Source organism: Gouania willdenowi, chromosome 14 (assembly GCF_900634775.1).
Source record: "Gouania willdenowi chromosome 14, fGouWil2.1, whole genome shotgun sequence".
Taxonomy (NCBI): domain Eukaryota; kingdom Metazoa; phylum Chordata; class Actinopteri; order Blenniiformes; family Gobiesocidae; genus Gouania; species Gouania willdenowi.
The window spans coordinates 19,288,686-19,313,395 of record NC_041057.1 but is presented as its reverse complement, the minus strand read 5'-3'; the positions used below and the strand labels follow the sequence as shown (position 1 = coordinate 19,313,395).

The 24,710-nt window shown below is 36.7% G+C and overlaps 2 protein-coding genes across 5 annotated transcripts; one reads left to right on the top strand and one right to left on the bottom strand.

Moving 5' to 3' along the window:
- Positions 1–1,074: 1,074 nt before the first annotated feature.
- On the bottom strand, positions 1,075–2,184 carry LOC114475900 (gap junction delta-2 protein). The gene has a single exon (XM_028467083.1). The coding sequence runs from the start codon at positions 2,182–2,184 to the stop codon at positions 1,075–1,077; it is 1,110 nt and encodes a 369-aa protein (XP_028322884.1).
- A 3,580-nt stretch (positions 2,185–5,764) lies between these two features.
- On the top strand, positions 5,765–22,043 carry LOC114476184 (vascular endothelial zinc finger 1-like). 4 transcript variants are annotated; one of them, XM_028467523.1, is made up of 5 exons: positions 5,765–5,871; positions 13,257–14,008; positions 18,612–18,681; positions 18,792–18,954; positions 20,275–22,043. In XM_028467523.1, exons 1-5 carry the CDS (start codon positions 5,839–5,841, stop codon positions 20,631–20,633), a joined length of 1,377 nt encoding a protein of 458 aa, XP_028323324.1. In that variant the 5' UTR covers positions 5,765–5,838; the 3' UTR covers positions 20,634–22,043. The 4 variants fall into 4 exon arrangements, with proteins under 4 accessions (XP_028323324.1, XP_028323323.1, XP_028323322.1 ...); XM_028467522.1 differs by having other exon boundaries at positions 20,272–22,043; XM_028467521.1 differs by having other exon boundaries at positions 13,239–14,008.
- The last annotated feature ends 2,667 nt before the right edge of the window (positions 22,044–24,710 follow it).

The following is a 24,710-nucleotide window of genomic DNA, read 5'->3' as shown; positions in this document are numbered from 1 at the left end:
GATAAACATTTTTGTTCACCTACTTTCCCCCTACTTTTTATTTTTTATTTTTTTTATTTTTTTTTTTAACATTTGTGGCTCTAAATAATTCCAGCAGAACTTGAAGATGACATTGATGTACACTGAACAGCAGTGACCCCTTCTGGTCTTTTTTTAAAAAAACTAATATCATAAAGCAGTCCTACTTTACTACTATAAATCTTTTCCTAAAAAGAAAAAAAATAGAGTTAAAATCATACCAAAACCTCATAAACGCACAAAACGTGTTTTACTCGTGTTAACATCGATTTCCTGTTAAGTTTACTGCCATATGTGTGTTTATTCGAGAGCATTTAACTCCAAAGATTAATTTAAAAAAAAAACGTTTTAAAATAAAAGAATGAAACAGATTTGGACAGTGTTATGGCATCTAGCCTGTTATATTATTTACATGTATTTATCGTGTGTTTTTTTATTTAACTTCCAAATACGTATTACTTGATTGCTATTGTAATTTACATGCTTACATGAAGGACAGAAGCAGTATATATATATATATATATATATATATATATATATATATATATATATATATATATATATATATATATATATGACTGATAATTTCCTCACTTGTATTATGTTTACTGGCAATGGTAATTTTAGTGTGTATGGCACAGTGACATTTACAATTCATATACTGTATCACCCCTCCACTCAATGCTACTACAAATGTAGGTAAATGTTTTGTTACAGTATTAATTAAAAAAAATACAGATTTAGACCTCACATCAAGACATAACAATAATTTAATAATTTTTGTGTCATTTTTCAAGTATTCAAAGCAAATAACTAAAAAAGAATCTCTCGACAATAATAAGTGAACAAAACTGACAATCAAGCCATTTATTATTGAATCTTTGACTTTGCGTATTTGAGATGATTTCCATCATAAATGCAGCTCTACATTTCTTCAGCCTGTGCGTCCAAAACCCTATACCAGCTCCTTCTTCATCAACTGGGATTTTGTGAGCTTCAAAACAGACATTTTTTTCGTCACAAACTGACATTTTACAATGAAAAAAAGAAAAAGTTTCATATCCAAGATTTTTTTCCTCTTCCCATTTTGGCAATGTTGTACAATCTCGTTTTCATTCGATCTTTTTCATCTAAATTTCTCTTCGATGTGCACTCCAGCATGGAGTCGGTCTCAAAGGAGATGGTAGGAGCCTGGTTTGAAATACAACTTTTCCAGTCTCTGGAGACACTAGAAGCAGTCTGAAGCACAACCCTTCCACTTAACGAATGTTTGAGTTCAAGCAGAAGTGGGTTGCTGTTCGAGTACAACTTCACCTGCTGCATGGGGTCTGAATCGCAACACGTGCAGCAGGCTGAGAAGAGCACTCTGAAGATATAAATCCAGCCCAGATAATGCAGTTCCACGATGTTCAAAATGAAGCATCCCAGACTGACACTGAACATGAAGTTGAGGAAGATGGTCTTCTCTGTAGCTCGAGAAACAAAGCAGTCAGTTCTGTTTGGACAAGGGTAGGTGTCACACCGAAACAAGTGTGGGACTTCAAATCCAAACAGATAATATTGTCCTATGAGGAAGATGATCTCCATAATGGAGCGCAGAAGAACATGTATGATGTATATGAGTAACACTTGGGTGGACAGATGAGTTGGATCCTTCCCTACTTCTTTCATCTCATCTTCCGCACAATTCCTGTTCTCACTGTCGCCTTCATCTGAGCTCCATTCCTCATTGTTATTATACGCTCCACCATACTGTCCGCCTGCTTCTAGAGCCGTCTCTGTATCCACTTCTATATGTCTTTCCTTTTCAAACAGAGCCAAAGACTTTGGTAACGCCTTCCTGACCTCCAACTTTTCATTTTTTGTAATTTTTTGTAAAACATACACAATGTAGAAAATCGACGGAGTGGACACCAGAACGATTTGAAATACCCAGAAGCGTAGGTGTGAAACGGGGGCGAATGTGTCATAGCAGACATTATTACATCCTGGTTGAAGGGTGTTGCAGGTAAACTTGGACTGCTCATCGCTGTAGACGGCATCTCCCACCAGGGCCACGAGCAAGATGCGAAAGATGAGCAGCATGGTGAGCCATATCTTGCCAATGACCGTGGAATGATTCTGAACTTCTGTTAGGAAGCGACTAAGTATGGACCAGTCTCCCATTTCTGTGGACACACATAAGTCCAAATAGGGTTTGAAATAAACATGAACACATGGAATTCTAAAAAAAAAAGATGGCAACACTTTACTTGAAGTTTTATACATAAAGGCTGACACTATGGCTTCAAGGTATCAATACCTTGATAGAGTTTGAAAATGAGAAGAGCGCAATTATTTTTTCCAGAGTTATTGCCCTTGTTCCGTTTTTCTTTACTCTGGTCGAGGTATCCTCAAATGGGACAGCTTTTCTCAGAAACCGTTTAAGATGAGATTACCAAATTTGGTGTGTGGCTTCAGGGTATCAATACCTTGTTGGTGTTCGAAAATGAGAAGTGCGCAATTAATTTTTCCATAATTATTGCCTGTGATCCGTTTTTCTTTACTCTGTTCAAGGTATCTTCAAAGGGGACAGCTTTTCTCAGAAACCGTTTAAGATAAGATAACCAAATTCAGTGTGTGGCTTCAGGGTATCAATACCTCGATGGAGTTTTAAAATGAGAAGCGCGCAATTATTTTTTTACGGAGTTAATGCCCTTGTTCCGTTTTTTTTTACTATGTTCGAGGTATCTTCAAAGGGGACAGTTTTTCGTAGAAAGCGTTTAAGATAGTTAGTAATTTTATATTCTGATGTGACAATATTTTCTTATGTATACATCTAAGTTCTAAGATTTAGGACATTTAGGAAAATGTTGTGAATTATACTGACAACCAATCTGACGAGGGATGTTGATGACTGTCTTCTTATTTCTATAGTTTTTATCATTTCCCGTCATCTCCCGCCTGTTGTGGGACCAAGACTGACCTTTGTATTTTCAGTTCATGTTCTAATAAATATCATTTTCATCATAATTAATATGATTACCATTTTAACCAAAAATAAACAATATAATTGCCATGTTTTTTGTGCTTTTATTTGTTTATTTTCCAGTCTCGCTCTCTTAATTACCCCCTGTAGTGCCATCGCAACCCTCGGGGGTACATGTACCCCTATTTGAGAAACACTCAAACCCAAACTAACTCTAACTCAAGGGTCACCAACCTTTCAGAAACTGTGAGCTACTTGATAGGTGCTGTATAGTCCAAAGAGATACCAGCTAAAAGTCCATCTTAAATACTACATTTACACTAGAGGCTAAGACAATAAGGAAGGCTGGCAGTGACTTAAAAAAGTAGGAAATGTTGAGGTTTCAACATGAAACACTTCATTTCTCCTAATTTATACAATTGTTTTGATCATTTCTTATTATCATTTTAATCTTGATAGAAAATCCACCTTGCGTTTCTCAAAATATATCTTTTATATAACATACCTCTGACTATTCACCAGATCTGCAACACTTAAAAACATTTGTCACAAAGTTTCAGTGAAAATATACATTTAAGGTTGGTTAATATAATACTAAAACTTTATCAGCAGCATTCAACTTTAAGAACTAACTGCATCCCTCATATATGTATTTATCTTCGTAAGCTTGAATCCTGGAAAGTAACTCAGATTTTATATGGAGCTCATTATTGACTAGAGCTCCTGAGGGCACCTCACATGGTCCACACGGGCTACCTGGTGCAAGCGAGCACTGTGTTGGTGACCCCTGCCCTAACCCCTAACACAAACCCTAACCCCACTAGATCCCTCCACCTAACTCAAAATATGCCAACATAGCTCCAATGCTTTCATAATTTAGCCTTATGTATAAAACTTCAAGTAAAGTGTTACTGACAAGACATATTGGCTCACTACAACAACCTTAATAAAGAAGCATATTTATGACATGAAAATGATACATTTTCAAGAATTTTACAGACGTATGCACTTCAGAAACCTCAAAATGGCAAAATGTTGTCTAATAAAGAATGCAGAATAGATTAGTTGTAATTTTACACAGATTTAGTTTGCCTGTTATTTTGTCTTTCGATTTCCAAAACTTTCGTGAGCATTTTTCACAGTTATTATTTGTACGGTAGTATACACTAACAAGTGCAAATGTATAAAATGTTCAGATTGTCATTTTCATTAGTGGCATTTTTAGTGTTTGGATGTTAGAGATAAAAAGATATATACATAGATAATCATGAACAGCTTTCCTCTTTGTTATTCTCTGCTCTAATGATGCTCTTACCTCCTGAGAATCCAAGCCTTCCTCATCCAGTGCAGGAAAAAGATCAGAGGAAACTTTCTACATAACTGTATTTCGTTGCCAGGTGTTATCATGTATTTTTGAGCTACATTAGAAGAGAACAGGCTGACTTCACATATTGGCTAACTAACTGAAACATCCATTGCACTGTATGGGAATAAAGGCTTTCAATGTACAGTGGCACAAAGATTGAATATACAATAGGGGCACCTTCACTGAACAGCCATTCACTGGCGAGCACAGGGTTCAAAGAATGCACTGGAAAGAGAGAGCATGCACAGAACTGATGTGGAGCTCAAATCCAAGTGTCATTTTTACAAAGATATTCAATAAACTTTGCCACAATTGAGTAAAAAAACAAACAAAACATTAATAGAAAACAGCTACTTTTAAATATATTGATAAATGTTTTTAGGTTTGGAAAATGTTCAATTCAAATAAATTGAATTAAATGATTTAAATAAAAAAGTATATGCATGTTTACTCAACATTTCTAATTATAGCATTTTACCACAAACAAAATGACTGTGATAATAATAATAATAATAATAATAATAATAATAATAATAATAATAATAATAATAATAATAATAATAATAATAATAATAATAAATACATATCCAATGAAAATGGAATGGAGCTAAATCAATAATTACTTCATAATGGGTAGATTCTCAGGGTAATAGCAGTGTTTCCAATATTAGGACAAGATTACAAATTATTTTGAGAATATACTGTCATATCAGTTGAAGTTTTGACAAAATTAAGATATTTTATTAAATTATATATAACCTCATTTGAAATGTGTATCATTATAAGATGCAACACTTACTGTAAATATATATATGATAGATAGATAGATAGATAGATAGATAGATAGATAGATAGATAGATAGATAGATAGATAGATAGATAGATAGATAGATGTGTTTTTGTATGAGCTCTGCTGTTTTCATTCATCTCTGCCTGATGAATGAAAACGAACTACGACCCACTCTAGTGATTTCTACCGTATATTCCTACAACCAACAGTTAGTTAGGGTGAGGAAAAAGAACATTTTCGGGAATTTATTCAAATCTATTTTTAGATGTTTTACCAATAGCGCAATCATTCATGAAAATGTTTTGATCCACAAAAAAAAAAAAATAAAAAAAAAAATATCTGCCACATGCGACAATCCTAATGTAACAAATGCCTCTCACGGCCCCAGCAAAAACAATCACAGGGGTGTTCAGCTTTTTACCTCAACTAGATAACCCTGTCATGAAATTAAAACAGTATAATAGTGTAATTACACGAAATCAGTAAACATATTTATTGAGCTATATTGTTTATATTTTTTCAAAAAAGTTGGAGAAATAGTGTTTGTAATTAAAATGATTAAATTGACACCCCTGGCAAATGAATTTGGGCAATGGTACAGCCCTCGAGGTTACCGGAAGTTGTTTCAGCTGCCATGTTTGGTTGCTTTGTTGTAGGCTTCCACCAGGTTTCCTACAGAATTAAGTAAGTGTGGAAATGGAGCCGAGCTGGAGTACGTTTCTCTTCCAAGTAAGTTGTGGCTTTTGCGGGGAGAGCTTGAATGAGAGGGAAAGCGACCGTAGAAATATTCAACACGAGTTATTTTGGCGGTAAACCTAGTTTTAAACGAGAAACTCCAAGAACTAGTAAGCAGGGCAAAACAATGGTAAATGAATCCAGGCTTCCAGCTGTGAGGCTCGGGGAATGACGCTAGAACAAAAAATATATCTGCCCAACCGTGGATGGGGAAAACTGCACTCTAGTCTCTTCTCAGACGTTTCTTGGGTGAATATGGTTAATAGTTGGATATTTTGGAGGTATTTCAAGTTTGCTTGTCCGGCTGGAGGCAGCAAAACATCCATGCGGGATCAGCAGAAGTAAAACTGGAGACGCCACTGCACCGTTACAAGCGAGACAGACCTGTTTTCCCCCCATTGACTGAAGCCTTTGATCGGATGCCATAGAATAAATGAGATGCGACGCTATCATAAAATTAACCAGAACCCATAACAAATGCCATAGTGTAAAGGAGTCGTAGTGGATGAAATCACGGTCTAGCACTTGCTGAGATTTACTAACGGCTTTACTCCCAAGTCCGCGGTGAACTTTCTGCCGCCGGTTCACGAGCAACTAGCCGAGTGTGCTAACGGTATTTACGGACCGCTTTCATTACACACACGGGCTAATTTAGCTCAATGTGGGCGAGGCTGCAGCAAAGAGCTCACAAAATACACACGAATCCACTTTATACCCAGTTATGTTCAGCTTTTCTAAATACTAATTATGAAAAGGGAATTCAAACCAGGCGCAGCACATAAGCTAATACATGGCAGATTTGAAACGAGCAGCAGCCACATTACGCAATTATATGAAGCCGTATGGGTTCTACCGCTGGAGGTGAAATCTGACACGGTTTACTGATTTATATATTTATATATATATATATATATATATATATATATATGTTTGTGTGTGTGTGTGTGTGGACCCTGAATGAAGGCTAATGACCCAAACCAATTATTGATTTCGTCATTTTGATCCTTTAAATTACAAGTAAATAAATGACTATTTTACATAGAGCTTCCATACTGCATCAGACATCATTGTAAACAGTTATAACCTCTTATCCTAACCACTTATTATACTTCATCTTCAATTTATCTAGTTTTCACCCACTAGCAATGCATATTAGTGGGTGGAACAAACTTACAGTTCCTCAATGAACTTTTTTTTTTTTTTTTTTTTTTTAAACAATTCACCACCATTCATAAAAAAAAATGCTTGACACAGAGTTGCAAAGCAAACTAGTAAACCCTGGTGAAAAAAAAAACCAATGGTTTGTGTAGTATGATTGTTCTAGTTTTTAGGTCATCGCATTTTAAATCATCTTCCAATGTTTTACACGTGCAGTTTTATATCTATTAATAATGAGGGTTTAAGAAAAATAATATTTAGGGCAACACCATTGTACAATGATGGTACTTATCCACAGCTTTTAAAACATTTTTTTTTTCTAAATAGATTCTAATGTTTTGTTGTAGAGTTCCAACTAACATGTTTGTGTAGTGTTTCTTCATGATGAGCAAGGCAGATGGACTGAGGTTTGTTATGTACACTATGTGGTTTCCTGTCAGAAGCCTTCCTGTGCTTTTAATGTACCTCATACTGTTGTTGTGTCAGTCCCATGTAACTCACAGTGCCATCGTAAATGCAGGAAAAGCCATTGTTGGATTTTGTAGAGTACCTGTTACAACATTTGTGCTGCATACACTTTATTGGGGATGCTAACCTTTCAATTTCCTCTCATGTAAATACTTCCAAAAATAGAAATGGCTGAAAGTCATACAAATATGGCTTTTGCCCTCAAATGTTCTGCAATCAAGTAAAAGCTGACAAAAGTGGAGAAATGTTTTGGATTGGCTTGGCCATTGGCAAAACTTTATGTTCGCTTCTCTAAAAACTCTGATATCCTAATTTAAGTAAAAGAAAAAATAGTGTAAAAATATGATTTAAAGAAAAAAAAAGTCTTAAATACCAACGTATTTCATTCATTATGTGCTTAATTTGCAATTAGGGGTGTCCCGATTCGATATTGATATCGGATATCGGTCCGATATCAGCCAGAAAACGGATATTGTATTTTATTGGACTGCATTTAAAATCTGATATATATTATAGTTATTCAATTGTTGAATACTGTAGATATTATGTTGAATGGTAAAATGTATGTAACCAATTGGTTAATAATAAATGGGTCAGTGTTTCTTATCCCTACTGTTGCTGACTATTGTTCGCTATTTGAGTAACATCACTTTTCTAACATTCCACAATACAAAATAAATAATAGAAGTATGCATGATTCATGCTGATATTGTATCGGATCGATATTGGTATCGGTCAACACTCAAGGCTGCAATATCGGTATTGTATCGGAAGTGAAAAAGTTGTAATGGGACATCCCTATTTGCAATTTAAAAAAAGTTATTCTGAATATTAACCATTCCCATTATACAATAAATGGTACATATGTCACCTTTAATACACTGCTGTTGCTAGTGTTGGCTCCCTAACAACTATTGAAATTGGTTTTCAGTTCTGGTAAGCTGCTTACTCTGTCCTCCTATGTTCTTAACATATAGTGCTGATATTTAATGGTTATGTGGTGTTTTAAATGGGTTTTTGCTTTTCTTATTATCTAAAATCAATGGGGGCATTTGTCTGATACTTTTAACCAATTTTTCAAAAGTACTCATCCTTTGTTTAGTGAATGACATCCCTTAACTATATTTCCTGTAAAGTACCAATAAGATTAGCTGTAAATGTTTTGTGATCTCAGTGTCCTTGGAGCTATAGGTAATAGCTAAAGTCTGATCAAGTTTTCTTGAATCATGAATTGTGCAAGAAATGGATTGTACCAAAGGAAGGCCAGGGCTTTTTTTTGTCTTATTAAAGCATTTTCAAAATAGCTTTGATTTAAAGACAGAAAATAATAAGCAAACTTATTATCCGCTCATTAACATGCAGCATTTTATCATTCAAATTCTTAAGGTCTTGATCTGTTGTAGCTCTGTGACAACCTACCGCTATAAGGGGTATGTTTTAGTGAACAACAATCTACAATAATTATTTTTAATCGATGAAGTAATTGGTGTCCTCAGGGAAAAAAATGTAATTAAATCGACTATTGTTTTCTTTGCCTCTGATTTTCGGTTTCAATTTTTCCCAAATTCGGTTTTAATTCTCACATTTATTTTTTTCAGTCTTCTATATTATTTCTGTTTTATTCGTGAAACTAAAAGTCCCACAATTGTGACAAAAGTGCTTGATAGGGATAATAATTGTATTTTTTTAGGCTAAGTGCGCAAGATCGAGCAGTACCGCGTAGTGTCGCAAGAATTCAAATTGTGAGATTATAATTGTCAAACACATGCTGTACATTTAACCACCTGTTTTATGGGGAAAACATTGTGAAAATGCATTATATTCTCCCAAAACATGTTTCTCTTACACAGAAAATGACTTTTGCGTTTTTGTTTAATTTTCCATGATTACCGACCCTACAGTATAATTAGATTTCATTTTGAAACTAGTTGAGCAGATGCCATCCATTTATTGCAGTCAAAGATCAAATTAAATGTAAGAATGTATGGTGTATTACACACACTAAAGTTTGTTTGTAGCACGACTGAGTCACCCCGCCTCCCTTAACAAGAGACACAGAATCTCTACAGGTTTTATGTAAAACTACAGGCAATTAAAGATGCTGGAGGTTTGACAATTCTAGAGTAACATTTACTCAACTTTTTTTTTTTTTTTTAAGGAAAACTAGGATTAAAAATATCAGAACTTGCTGGGGAAAAAAAAACTTTCATGTCAATCTTTAATGTGCTGGAAAAACAAGAAATCTACTGTTGTTGGATTGGTGTTCTCTGATGTTAGCTATCGTTCTTGCTTGTTTTGTTTAAAAAAGGAGGTGGGGGGGGGCAAGACAAGCAGCTGTAGAGTGTGACACAAAAGACTGAAAAAAAGACAGTGGATAATCTAACTCAGACTATGAGCTCGATTCAAGTCTACAGTGGCCTGTGCAGACATCAGGACCCTCCCTCCATTTTGATGTTATTTATGGGGGAGCAGCCCCAGTTGTCAGAGCGCATTTGTGTCAAAATGGTCAGAGCTGCATGAAGGCACAGCAGCTTACAGGCCCTACACCTCTGTATAAAGGCTGGGCCGGCTTCGTCTGCTGTTCACAGGGTACATAAAAAGAGCTCCCAGCTAGATTTACCCCACCCCAACACAAAGCCCCCCTCTACCCCCGGTGTGCCAGTAGCGGGCTAGCATTGGCATGATGATGACTAATCCTGTAAGGTGGCAAGTGTAAGCAGGTGTTTAGGCAAGTCAATGGTCGGCTCTGTGGCATTCATTCTCCACCAGTTCCCAGGTTTCACTGCATGTGAGGGAGTGGTGACTAGTTTCACGTACGTGTGTGTGTGTGTGTGGATAAACAATGTTCCTGTCTCATGAATAGATGAGCCCAATCAATGAAGATGAGTATACAAAGATCCCCCGCTGAGGTCCGAGTGCATCACTGCTCAGATTTGTGTCTTTCACAATAGGCTAGATGACATAAGGAGGACATTGTGTGGTTCATTTTTCTTTTCCATGCCCTGCCTACGCTCTTGCAGCTTCTTTCTTGGCTGGCCTTCGATGGATGATTGAACCTCAAAGGGAAAGGTCACGTATTTCACCTTGCCCTTTTACTAGTTGTTGATGACAGTTGTCTTGACTGCATCTGTCTGTGATGATACCAAAATATTTTTGGAACAGACTGAATTTAAATTTCCAACAGTTAAAGTGTATTCTGTTAGTCTTCAGGGTTCTTACCAGGAATTTTTCACAGCATAGGGGGATCGTGAGCAAGCACAGAAAATTTAAAAATGTTAAACTCTCAGAGTTCCAAATTTGGTGAAGTAATGCTAAAGTTGGGTTTTTGTTGTTGTGTTTTAATCTTTATTCCAGTCTTACTTTAAAGCTAACAGTTATTTGCTGAATTGGTGAAGGTGATGATGAATGTAGTTAGTTACTCGTGCTTGTTAAAGGTCCTCCACTAATAAATACTCACAGACACTGCATTGACAAGAAATAACATTTTATTCAAAAAACTGATTCTAAGACACGTTTTTCAAATTGAAATGAGGTATTATCTGGGACCTGCAGTAATATTGTAACAAACACACACACGCACGGGGGACGCGCATGCACACAGAAGATGCAAACACGCACGATGTACACAGAAGAGCTTAATCGGGCCAAAAAAAGAAGACCCGGCACGAACCTGTCTGACCTGAATGAATTCGATGTCTCCATAAGCCCGAACACTTTTCAACAACGGTATTCACATCTGTACGTGCGTATGTAGAAATAATCTGTTGCGAGTTATAAAGCATTGGGGGGCAGATTCATGCGCCGCTAACACTACGTCCCATTGAAACTCCGTTCATATTGGATGGCGCACACAGGCAGCATCGTGGGCAGCTAAGTGGCGGCAGGGGTCCTCATGTGAAGATGGGGGTATCCGACCAAATAGCCTGTATTAAATAGACGGTGCAGCTGATGCATGTGTTTCTCGGGTATGCAGATTTTAAAAAAAAAAGAGTTAAAACCACCCGTGCACGCCTAGAAGTCCCTTTTGTGTTCAAGTGTGCAACAAATATTACAACGGTGCTGATAAAAAAAGGAAAAAACAACAGAAAATCCATTACTCCATAGGTGAGCAAAATTACAATGTCGGGGGCCCTCTACACTCAACAGCGCTGGCGAGAACCCTGGTCTTGTTGAAAATGCATGGTCATTTAATGTTGAATTCTATCCCCTGAGCTTGTTTTAGAGTTGTAAAGAGGTGTTTTCTTATCAGGCTGGTACAAGAGCAGTTTGGCCTGTTACGTGACTTTTTAGCTGTATTTTTTATCATAAAATACAGCACAAAAATTTTTAGTCTTTAGTTTCTTTTCCCCTGTAATATTTTTTTTCCCCTATAACTTGGCCACAAATTGAGATGCAGTGCTCAGACTAGTACCATTGAACAACATTCCATTTTATTGTGTGACTTTGACCTTCACTCAGTCATATTTAAGTTCAAGATCAGTCTTATGTTTTTCCTGCACTATATAACTTGGCAACAGGTATCAATTGTCAAATATGTACCGTGGCTCAGGTGGTAGAGGGTTGTCTTCTGATCGAGAGGTTGGGGGTTCGATCCCAGTACCTGACTATGTGTCGAAGTGTCCTTGGGCAAGACACTGAACCCTAAGTTGCTCCCAGTGGTCGACTAGCGTCTTGCATGGCAGTCCTGTCCCACTGGTGTGTGAATGTGAGAGTGATTGGGTGAATGAGCTGATATGTAAAGCGCTTTGAGACTGCTTCAGTGTGGTGATAAAGCGCTATATAAAATCTAGTCCATTAACCATATTCGCTTTGCGAGATGCAGCCGAGGCATGTCGGCAAACAAAGTGTGTTTAGACTGTGTGGATTTTGTTAAAAAGGATCTCATGATGATGATGAACATACATTAGTTGTGTGTTGATAGTTTCATAATGGAATGAAGTGTTAGTCTGGCAGTGGCTCTTAAAGTTTTCCACTTAATAAAAAAGGACATATATTTATTTATTATTATTAATTACTTATTTATGTATATTGTTGTTTATTCAGTTTGACACTTGAAAATCTACGGTGTTTAGTCAAATAAATATAAATTAATTATTTTGATGATAATGTATACATTCTTAAGTATAGTATTTTGTCTTTGAGCCTTTTTAAAGTATCCTATCAATCTCGTAAACCCATCATCTTGTATCTCTATTGTATTGTGTACAATTCTGTATTGTATTGTGAACTCTGTGTATATCCCATCCCTAGTTACAAGTACTAAAAGTTGTTTTTGTTTTTTATATTTTTCATTTTATTAAAACCCTGCCAAGCAACTGGCCAATGTTCATCTGCTTAATCCATTATTCTGCTGCATGACCCATGTTTCAGCATTTTTACTTCTTTACTAAACCCCATTTGAACTAACTGCAGACTCAAAGCTCTTGGTCTACTTCCTAACAACCTTCTTGGCAGTAATCTAGATACAGCTATGCCTCTTAATTTAGTCACATGGTGAATCAGCAGAGTCATGATGGGCTCAACTTTCTTTCTGTGAGTTAAGATTCATTTTAATTAGAGGCTTACTGCATCAACTCATGTTTTATGTGCCTGGGTATCAGTTACATTTTTATGAAGTGGTTTAATGTGGTTATTTCCATGTATATTGTGTATAATTAATAGCCGTTGGTGTGTCATTAGCTGCTGTTTGACTGTATAGTGAAACTTTCAATCACAAACATTCTAAAGTTAATTAGGACTTTGTGTTTCCACAGCAGGCCAATGAAGCCCTCCATCACCAGCACCAGGTGGCCCAGAATAGTCTGCTCCCACTTCTTAACGCAGGAAATGAACAAGTTGACCAGAAGCCAGTCCTGCCCATCCAATTAGACCAGAAACCACCTTCCATTGCAGCAGAGCTTCTCAAAGACAATGTAGTGAGTGGAGGCGGTCAGCGGCCACCTGTGCCGGTGATTAAAAAGGAACACAAAGGGAAGACTCCTTTCGTCTGTGGCTACTGTAACAAGGCCTTCCGGGACAGCTACCACCTGCGGCGCCATGAGTCCAGTCACACCGGCATCAAAATGGTGTCGCGTCCCAAGAAGACGACCCAATCGGCACCCACCATGGTCCCAATGATTTCAACGATGCCACGAGAGAACAACGGCAACCATTCGTACATCTCAACGGTCGCAGGCCTCCTGTCCACAGCCACCACCTCGGTTTCCTCAGGCTCAAGCATCATGACGTCGTCCGCGATGGGCAACGTACAGCAGCAAAATATACCCAAAAAACCTGCCAAACCAGTGAAGAAAAACCATGGCTGCGAGATGTGTGGAAAGGCCTTCCGGGACGTCTACCACCTGAATCGCCACAAGCTCTCTCATTCAGACGAGAAGCCTTTCGAGTGCCCCATCTGCCAGCAGCGCTTTAAAAGAAAGGACCGGATGACCTACCACGTTCGCTCTCATGACGGGGGAGTCCATAAGCCTTACGTGTGTTCTGTCTGTGGGAAAGGCTTTTCCAGGTAAGGATCACATTTTGGCAACTGAAATTTAAGATTATTTAAGCTTCATACTTGTTTTATAAAGTTAGTCCTTTATACAGCATTGAGTGGCTCTAATTTGACACCTGCCTGGTTATAGTGAGGGTAGCGGATAATTTAGGGTGTGACAAAAAAGTGTCAGTAAGTTCATCGAAACAAATTATTGACAACCATATATTAGCTCTTTTGTGAATGTTGAAAACTATTAGACATGCGTTTAAAATTAAATGCCATGTTATTTTAAGCTTTACTCACTACAATCATTCAAGTTAATATATGTGACCCAGACTCAGGCCCAGCACAGTCCACAGATGTACTGTACCATCACATGTTAACAGCCGATATGTGCTTAGTGCCCTGTGATGCTCGCCGCACTAGCCACCATTTTGTTTTCGACTAAAACTTTGATCAAAACTCCTGAAACGCCGCCCTTTGGTTTGTGCAAAGTATGTTATGTTCAAAATGCTGGATAGTGGGCACACAGGTCAAAGGTCACAATGGCGAGGGCTATGTCATACACAAGGTTCACACTGTGCTCCAATTGGTCACCGGAGACATCATTTGATCAGCACACGTGTGTTCACCACTTGACACACACAACTGGCTTTTTAGCCTGGCTTCAATTGTAGCCAAGAGGATTAAATGTCAGACGTTGTAATTGTGCATAACTCAGACTGAGCTGTGCTAAACTTAAACTGGGATACTCACTCCAAATGATGAAGTCAGCTCAACTAAAAAGACTACTATAAAGTATATAAAGTCAAGTGTATTAGTAGGAATATTTGTAAATGAAATAAAAAGCATTTTAAACTCATGCTTGTTGAGGTTGACATGTTGGACAAACTGTGACCTAGTGATTACTGAAGAAAGTGCTCCATTCAAGTAATTCTGAACTGGTTTGATGATTTTAAAGGCATCCTGTGGTTCCCATGGTAGCGCAGACTTACCTGTTTTAAGGTATCTTTCTTGTTTAGCTGGAAGCTATGGGTAGATCCGTAGTAAGAATGCTGATAGTCGGATTCAAATGTTTCACCGACCGACATTTTCAAAGTCCCATTACTCATTTCCTGATAAGCGCAACGTGAAAATTCATCCACCGTAATGTTTTTGGTCTTTTTAGGAATAATGTCACAACGTCCAAGGAACTGGATGACGACACATAATTAAGCATTGAAACATCAGATTGAGATGCTACTTCAATGTCGAGTAACTTATGACATGTAGAGAACATAATATGTGAACACCAATTGGCTCTCATCTCCAAAATGTAATATTACGTGTGTTTGAAAGGTGAAAGTTGGTGTAAATGACTCTAAAGAATTTTCTTATATGAAACATTGTAATATTCAGCTTTAGACGGATCATCGAAAGTGCATTCATGTAATTGTTTGTGTATCACTTTAAATAGATGTGGCTTTCTGGATTTCCAGAGTATTTTGCAAATGTTTTCCTTGGCGTAATTATTTGCAGTAGGTAAGTCAATTATAGGCTGATTATGGAAAATCTAACTGCAAATGCCAGATATTGTTTTTTCACTCACCATCAGGAAATGACTATTGTGGCTAGGCAGGGGAAAGGGGCAGAGTAATCATTTCATAATTTGGTAGTTGCATTCCACGGTTAGAGCGAAAATACATGAAAATTAGTTTTATGTTTTTGCTTAATGTCGGAAATTCTAAGGAGTATTTTCTGCTGTGTTTCACTTCAGAAACTAAAGCTCATCAAACAATGTATTCTATGTTCATATTGGGTTTTTTTGCTTAGAGGTGAATAATTCCAAATGTAAATCTAAATAAAAATGTTTTAAAAACACTACTTTGTAAACTAAGTTTGGGGTTAGCAGGTTAGATAATTCCTTGTCGTGACCTCCTTACTATTTCAACCACATGTTTAAACAGTTGTACATGTGAGGGCACCAGTGGAGCAGCACAGGAGGGGGAGGCGTCACTTGTCACTTTGCTGTTCCCGCCAGCATGTCACAGCTTCTTTTTTTTTTTTGCTTGAGAATCCAATGAACCATGCCATGATGTGTAGGTCACACACTATATGAGAAGTGAGTAAATATCTCCTGTTCATTCAGTTTCTGAGTAATAGTTTCATAGTGATGACCTTTTATCAGCAAAGCTCTGTCATTTGTTGACCTTGAAGTCTATTAGATTTGGTATTGATTCTGAACAGAATCCATAGTGGAGGACTTGTGTGTTACTACACAAGTTGAGCAGAATCATCAGCAGTGCGTCTTGGCTAATGTGCAACATTAGAGCTGTGCTGTGTAAGAGCGTTTCAGGCATGCCTCCAACACAGTGACGTGAGCGAGATATTCATCGGCATACTGAAAAGTGAGAATGGGGACTGAATAGCGGGGCACTGAGTCACTGCTACTCAGCCAAAATCTGTAGGCAGGCACTGTCTGGAGTCTGCTCTACTCTACAGTGGGACAAAAAAAAAGAGAAATTAAACACTGTGCCGGTTCATGGCACAGTGGAGATGATTCAACAAAAGAAAAAAGTCTTAACTTAATTCATTGCAGCAATTCCAACATGATTCAGCACAGTTTCAGAAGAACTAACACGTAACACGCTGACGTGGGCCGATCAGTGCCAAGAAGAATTTTTGCTGTAAAGGTCTAGAAGGGAAAAGGTGTTCTACAAATATAATATGATCCTGTCTGGTACACAAATACAAAGCCTGATTTATTTATTGATTTTTTTTTTTATCCTTCACCCCGCAACAGATATTATTTAATTTATTTTATTTTATATTTAACAATGTATTACAACAAACAAAATCTTGATAGTTTCATACAGGGTTGGAATCAATTACATTTTTCAGTTACAATTACGTTTTCAACGTTTAATTACAATTACATTACGATTACAGTGACCAGCATTTTTTCCAATTATAATTCAATTACAATAATTTTTTTTTATCCTCTGAAAGTCACTTGTAATTATGTTTTCAATAACTAAAGTTTAACTACAGTTACTGAGCCTTAAATAAATACATTAATTTTACTATTAGCCCCAACCCTGGTCTCATTTTGCTATAGCAGTCTCACACATGTTTGATCCTTTAAAACACTTCAGAGACTTTAACATTTTCTTGTAACTAAACATACTTTATGACAAATGCTTTAACTAACTACAAAAGTGGAAACATCCAGCATCGCCATCACTACTTTTTTTATTGACTCTGGAATGAATATACTGCAACGTTAGCCAAACTGTCAGTTTACGCTTGTAAGAGAAACAATGTTGTCTTAAAATCACCCGACGTCATTGTAGTGCGTGTTTGGAACTAGGTCAAACTGATTCACGCTCCATTGATCGTGGAGAATTAACTGCCATTGACTGAGATTTTAGGCATTTTTGTGCTCATCTCCTCATTATCAAAGCAAACAGAGCACGTCCACATGCTTGTGGTGATGCATTCAATTGCAATGTTTCAGGCCTTTAGCTCAGTGTTTGTCCATTTAATCCATCTTAATTGTCAGTAAATTCTACTTGAGTAGGAACCGTCTATTCCTTACCGTTGGAAAAAACATTCTGTTTTTGGTTCACTTTCGGGCTGGGGGCGATATGGACAACAATTTACACCTCAATATTTGTTCTGAAATGGCGATAGAGGATATAAATGTCAATATTTTTTTCTCATTTAAGTTGTAACAGAGTGAGAATTCCTGGTCAGTCGTGCGCACAAAGAAAGTTAACGCAATTCTGCCGTTTGTGTCCGTCGTCTTTTTGACTCTTGTGTGAGTAAGTCTGTGGCGCATTCACAAAAATGTACAATTATTTTTAATGCAAAACTAACTTTAAAAAACAGTTTTATGACTTAAGGCCAGAGGTGCCCAACAATTTACAAATAATTGGGAAAAGTAACTAATTCCTTTTTAGGCTATTTTTTGGGCAAATTCATCCACTATTGCTCAAATACTATATTTCCTTTTAATTTATTGAACCAAGATTATTTTATGATGTTGATGCCATTTTATCACACTTTTGAGACAACAATTAGCTACATTTTGCAAAGCACAGTATTTACTTACTATTTAAGTAATCACATAAAAGTGCATGTTCTTTTTTTTTTTTCTTCCTATAAATTCCACTTTAAATTTAAATTTAAATTCCACTCAGTGTTTTGAAGTTGTAGTGTAAACCTTAGGGAACCAATGTTGGAGACACAGTTGGGGGTTTAGGAGAGCCCGCTGTTCCACAAAGCCAAAAGCACATGTAATTGTGGAGAGGCTACTTATGATATGAAGATTGGGTACACATGATTTGACAAAAATGCAAAGAGGGTACACTGGACAAAATGTATTAAGAACCACTGCTTTAGGCAAAATTGTCATTTTCTATATCTCCTAAAACAGAAATCTATTCTTGATATACTGGAACGCCAATCTCGACATGTCGCCCAGGTCTATTTGACTTGATTATTCCTATTTATCCAAGTTATGTCTAGTATGAATTGGGCTTAGGTGCTTTTTAAATGTGAATGATCTAATGCAGTGTGACTGACTCATATTCTTTGCAGGGAGTCATATTTCTGTTTTTAATGTGTGTTTGTTTTTGTTGTCTTGGATCAGACCAGACCACCTGAGCTGCCATGTGAAGCATGTGCACTCCTCAGAAAGACCGTTCAAATGTCAAGTAACGGTAAGAGTCGTCGTTTTTGTCATTGTGTGTGTGTTGTGTGTTGTGTGTTTTGCACTGGACTGACCTTCACCCCACCCCCCACCCCTCCACCCCCCGCTGTGCGGCTGCAGGCCTGTACCTCCGCCTTCGCCACCAAAGACAGACTCCGCTCCCACATGATCCGACACGAGGGGAAAGTCACCTGTAGCATCTGTGGAAAGATGCTGAGTGCCGCCTACATCACCAGTCACTTAAAGACTCACGGACAGACCAACTTTAACTCCTGCAACAAAGGTCGGTTTCACTTCGACCGTTTTCATACGCCATTGCAACATGAGTGTGTGCAGAACTAGAATTAAACCAATCACTTTTTACCTAATTTTGTGTGGCCCCCCATAGCAAAACTGTAATTCAGAAAGTTGGAGTTTTTTTGAAGCCCACCATAACACACAAAACTCCAAAAACACAACAAACAACAGCGAAGGTACACAAAATGATAACAAAAACACACTAAATAACCTCTTAAACACAAAATAACGGCAAAAACAACAACATATACAAAAGGACTTCAAAGACACACAAAATGCCAATGAAATTGCACAAAGTGACAGAAAAATACACAAATAGACAACAATAACACAGAAAATATAACAAACACAAAAGGGTAACAAGAAAACAGACAAAATTAATTAAAAACACACAAAATGTCTAAAAACTCAAAAAAGCGCAACCACAAAGAATGACTACAAAGACAAAAATCCTTGTTTTTTTGAACTTGGTAGTTGGTGCGAAGAACAGAAAAAGAAGAAAAAACAAACCATAAACAATAATAGTAATAATGATATAAAGGATAAATATATACATATATACAAGTGAAGTTGCCCATCTCTGCTTTAAAATGATCACAGAATACCACATTGTTTTTTATTATATTGTAAAATGCTTTTCCTCTGCATTAAAATCAAAAAACACCGACTTGATTCCTCACCGACAGAATCCTCTGTTTGTTTCTGGGTTTTTTTAACCAAAAGTTTATTTTAAATGCTTCTACAGTCACATGGCTTTGCTTAGAAATGCTAATAAGCAACTGTAGTTGCTCAGAATCTTCAAACTCTTATTTTGAAAATGAATTCACAAACACTCAATTTGAGAAATGTTCCAGTATTTTTGACCATATCACGTCACAACTAAAAATGAATCAATAAATTATAAGTTAGAAGTGTTTGTGTCTATATTAATCAGTATTCTAATATCTATTAAGATATTCATTTCAATTCAATGCTAGCAATACATTGCTAAAGGCAACTGTGATGTTGTGGCGCATAAGATGGCTAATTTAATAAGTTCAGTTAGGAAGAAATCCTTCAGTAAAACAAGTCAGAATGTGTGGTTATTTTCCTTTACCATTTAGGTGTTGGTTGTAAATGGAGAAATATTTACTTTTAAATATATAATGATCCAAATATTTGAGTTTTCTATTTGTAGTATTTTTTTTTAAGTATGATGTTGGGCTATGTCCAATGTGTGTTTAATCCACTGACTCTCTCTGCCCTGCGTAGCAGCTAGAACTCCATCAGAAAAGTTCCAAACTCATCTTTCCTTTTCCTCCAGAAGGTAATGAAGTCCACAACTCTGCCTCAGCCACACCTGTGACCATTTCTGCCCCCATCACCTCGGCGATGAACAGGATCAACAACAACCACCCGGTCACCATCGCCGCACAAATGAACATTGGCACCAACACGGTGAACATCACATCACCACTGGGCCTCCAGCACCCGGTCACCATCACCGGGCCCGTTAACATCTCCTCTGTGAACATCCCCGCCTCAGCCTCCATGAATATCGCCCACCCCGTCGCCATAACGACCCCCATGCCTATGAATATAGCCGGCCCGCTCAACATCGCGATGCGGCCAATGGATAGCATGCCTTTCTTGTCCCAAGTCTTGCCTTCTTCCCCTCCTTGGTAAAGAAAGGTAAACAAACAAGTAGAGGTGGGTCAAACTGGTCAGAGAGAGAAAGGGAAAATGAAGTGAAATAAGAGACTCCTGTCCTTGTATTTGCACCTCAAGCGCAGCTCTTCCTCCTCCTCTTCCTCCCAGAACAGTGTTCACTTCATTAAGCCGTGAAGTGAATGTTTTCATAAGCTGTGCGTGTGCGGCCAGTAGGAGCTCCCCAAGTCACAGCTGCATCCCATCTAAGGTTAGGTGACTGATACGATGCAGTAGAGTTTGAGTAGGATTTACCTTAAAACCAGGACAGCAGTCAGACTTAGTGTAGTGGGTTAGAACGATGAAACTGTGATTTTGATCATGTTGAACGCGCTAGGACTCCATAGGAACACTTACTCACCTGTGCTTTTCTAAAAGGGAGATGTGAAATGGACTGAAGCAATAACGCAAAGTTGCTGTGTTGATGTTTTACAAGTTGTCTCCCAAAGCATCTGGGTGTTTTGTTACTTTGTAAGTCGTTTTGTTTTGTTTTTAAACTCTAGCCTGCTAATCACTATTTAATGTTATAGGAAATGAGTCTAGTAAAAGGGACAAACAGCTTCCATTTGCATGGAAGAATATTTTTTCACGATGATATAGCGTCCTTTTCAGATAGTAGGTATGATCTTGAGGTACAGTGACTAACGTGTACAGTTGATATAGTAATGTATTTTCACACATGCATTTTACTTTCTATTCTTGTCATTCAATCAGATGATCTCGACACTGTCCTTTTGATTGAACTTTTGTATTTTTTTTATTATTATTCCTGAATTTGATGAGCAAGCATCTGTTTTCTTTTTAGCCTGTTTTTGTAGTGTTAGTTTTAAAGGAACGAGTCTTGCACTGAAAGCATATCTTTACATGCAGGTGAACAGCAGTATTATCAAAGATCAAATAGGACTCCTGAAATGTCATGGTCAGGATGCAGACACTAGTGTGGCCCTCTAGTGGCCACACAAGGATAGGCATGGCCTTGAAGTGAAGCTTTTCCAGCCTGTTACTGTCGTCATCTTACTGATGATTAACTTTTACATGACTTTTATGTACATTGTTTGTTTTATTATAATTTAGCATTTATCTCCTATCCCCCCCCCATGATGAAACTAAAGACCCCTCACTCAGGAAGCTTTTAAAAACACTTCTTTAATGAGCATTAATTAAATTAAGATGAAATCAAGAGAACTACTTTTTTTTTTTTTTTTTTGATTTTACATGATTTATTATAAATCGATTGTTTTTGTCTTTTTAATATAGGTCAAATAAGCTTTTTAAATGACATTGCTCACACCTGTCTTAGTAATGTAAGCGCCGTTAAATTAGTTCCAGTTCCATGGTTCGCATAGGGACGAAAGGGTACCAGTCACCCATCCCCACCCTCACCCCCCAGTAAATAACCATGACCCCCAAAGCATTTGGTGTTGCGGAGTTAAAGGACTTCACTGGACTTCTATGGGAAAGAAAAATGTCAAAGAATTGTAGTTTTTTAAAGTGCCGTCCATTTCAAAATAGCTTTTGTTGTTCAGTGAACTGAATTGCTGTGTTGTTGTTTTTCCATTTCTATTCAGCTCCAGCTCAGACCCACTGGCAGCTGTAAAATTATGATCAAATGCAAGATTTTTATTATTTTTTTTAAATGGTGGAATGAGTTTGACGTTGCATGACCCTGAACACTGTAGCTGTTGAACATAAATCTTTTTTTTTTTATTATTATATATATATTTTTTAATGAATGCCATGGTATCTCAGCAGTGTTGCAGCTCTTTGAGTTGATTCAGTCGTTACTGAAAAAAATGCAATATGCATGTTTGTCATTTTCTCTCCAAAATGTTTTTTTCTTTCTAAAAACAAAATGTTAGCGTAGCTTTTATTTGTTCTGTTCTTATGCATTTACGTAGTTACACGATAATAGCCTGTTTGCCAAATTTGAAAAAGTAATAATGTGACGAACTGACTATTGCTTGTGAAAGTGAACATCTCTTTATTTTTTAAGGAAAACTGTTAATTGGAAATTCCAGAAATGTTAAACCAGTTGAATGTATATCTTTGTATAAAACTATTTTAGTTCCAAGGATAAGGTAGTTACAATAGATGTGAAAGATAAGATAACCTTTTTATAAATCTTTTGTATTAGAACATTAACATTGATAATTTTGTATATACAAGAAGCTAGGCTTTCTGATTAGCAGAAAGGTCCAACATTCCTACATTTTTTATTTTTAAATGTACGTTGGTCAAAATACTACATAAACATGCGCAATGTTATGTGCCTTTTATTTGGGTTGTCTAAATAAAAGAAAACTATCAAATCTGTGTCTGTTTAAGCTTCTGTTCACTGTTGACATACAGTAAATATGCACATACGTAAACTTTGGAGTAAAAAATGAATAAAATCTGTCATTTTGAAATGTTCAAATTGATCAAAAAGAAGAGAAGTCTTGTTATAAATCAGTAAAGGTAGAACGGTACTTCAATTGTAATATGAGTGAAACATAAATCACTTCAACTGACAATAATATCCTTGCATTTATCCAATATGCATCCTGTATTTGAATTACTGCTTTATATTTAGAATTATTTAAAGAGTATGGTTGAATCAAATCAAGTTAAATACTCCCTCTCTCAAATAAAAAAATAAGATTTTTACATGGTTTTTCATTAAAATGCTGAATGTCCTTTAGATTGCTTTAATTGTCCAGCAGATGGTGCTGACGTCACATATTTGAGCTGCTACAGTGACTGGTTCTACCTAAATAAACAAAATAAAATATACACATTTACATTTACAATAAATGTTTCACATTCCAAATAAATACATAGCATTGCACATTATTCAAGTAATTCACCAGGCTAGCTACATACAGTATATAAATGTAAGCATTACAATAAATCCTTAAAAGTTCCTGTGCAAAGAATCTTCATATGTGTGTAAATATAAAAGAAAGAAATTCAACTCAATACACTGACACTGTCCAAAGTCAGTTTTTTTGTTTTATTTTTTTTCCATTATGTCAACATATTTTGAAGGTGCTGGCACGCAATATATAAGTCTTGTCTGACCTTTTTAGGATAAACTCAAGTGTCTTAAAAACCTGTGATACTAGACAGTATTACAGCCTACAGCAGGGGTTTTCAACCTTGGGGTCGTGACCTTATGTGGGGTCGCCTGGAAATAAAATGGGGTTGCCTGAAATGTCTATTAATAATTAAAAAAACATTTTCATTTTTTTTGATTTAGAATAAATAAATGTTGAATTTTGTTCAGTTTTTTTTTTTTTAATTTATTTGTATTTATCTATTTTGTACAATTATAATAACAATACATATATCATAGAAATAGACAGAGCTTAAATCATAATTATTGTTTCCTTACTATTCTGTATTTGTAACAAAGTATAACAAACATGATCAAAAAAATTATGATTTAAATTTTTGGGGTCATTAGAGAAGTGTGATAAAAAAATGGGGTCACAAAAAAAAGGTTGGAAACCACTACTGGCCTACAGGCAATAATAAAGCAATTTTAACCTTGTATGGATAAACTGTGTTTTTATACACACACATTAACCAGGAACCACTCTATTGTTTTCTGTGCTGTTATTATTATTATCATTACTAGGGATGTCCTGATACAACTTTTTCCCTTCCGATATGATACCGATATTGCAGCCTTGCGTAATGGCCGATACCTATGTACTCAATCCGATACAATATCAGCACGAATCATACTGTACATACTTTTATTACTTATTTTGTAGTGTGGAATGTTAGAAAAGCCTTTGATCAAGTGATGTTACTCAAACAGAGGACAATAGTTAGCACCGATATCCGATATCAGTATTGGATTATTATCATTATTATTATGATTATTAGATTTAAAAGGGAAAAGAGCAGGCAGGTCAAAGGGACGCCTTGTGGAAATTGTGTTCAACGCCAAACATGGAATCAGATTGTCTATATTCTGGTCTAATCTGGAGCTGTGAGCTCCTTGCTGGGTGGTGTTCTGCTTCACTAACTGTAACAACAATTTAACCAGCTTAAGAGGCCTTCAGGCTG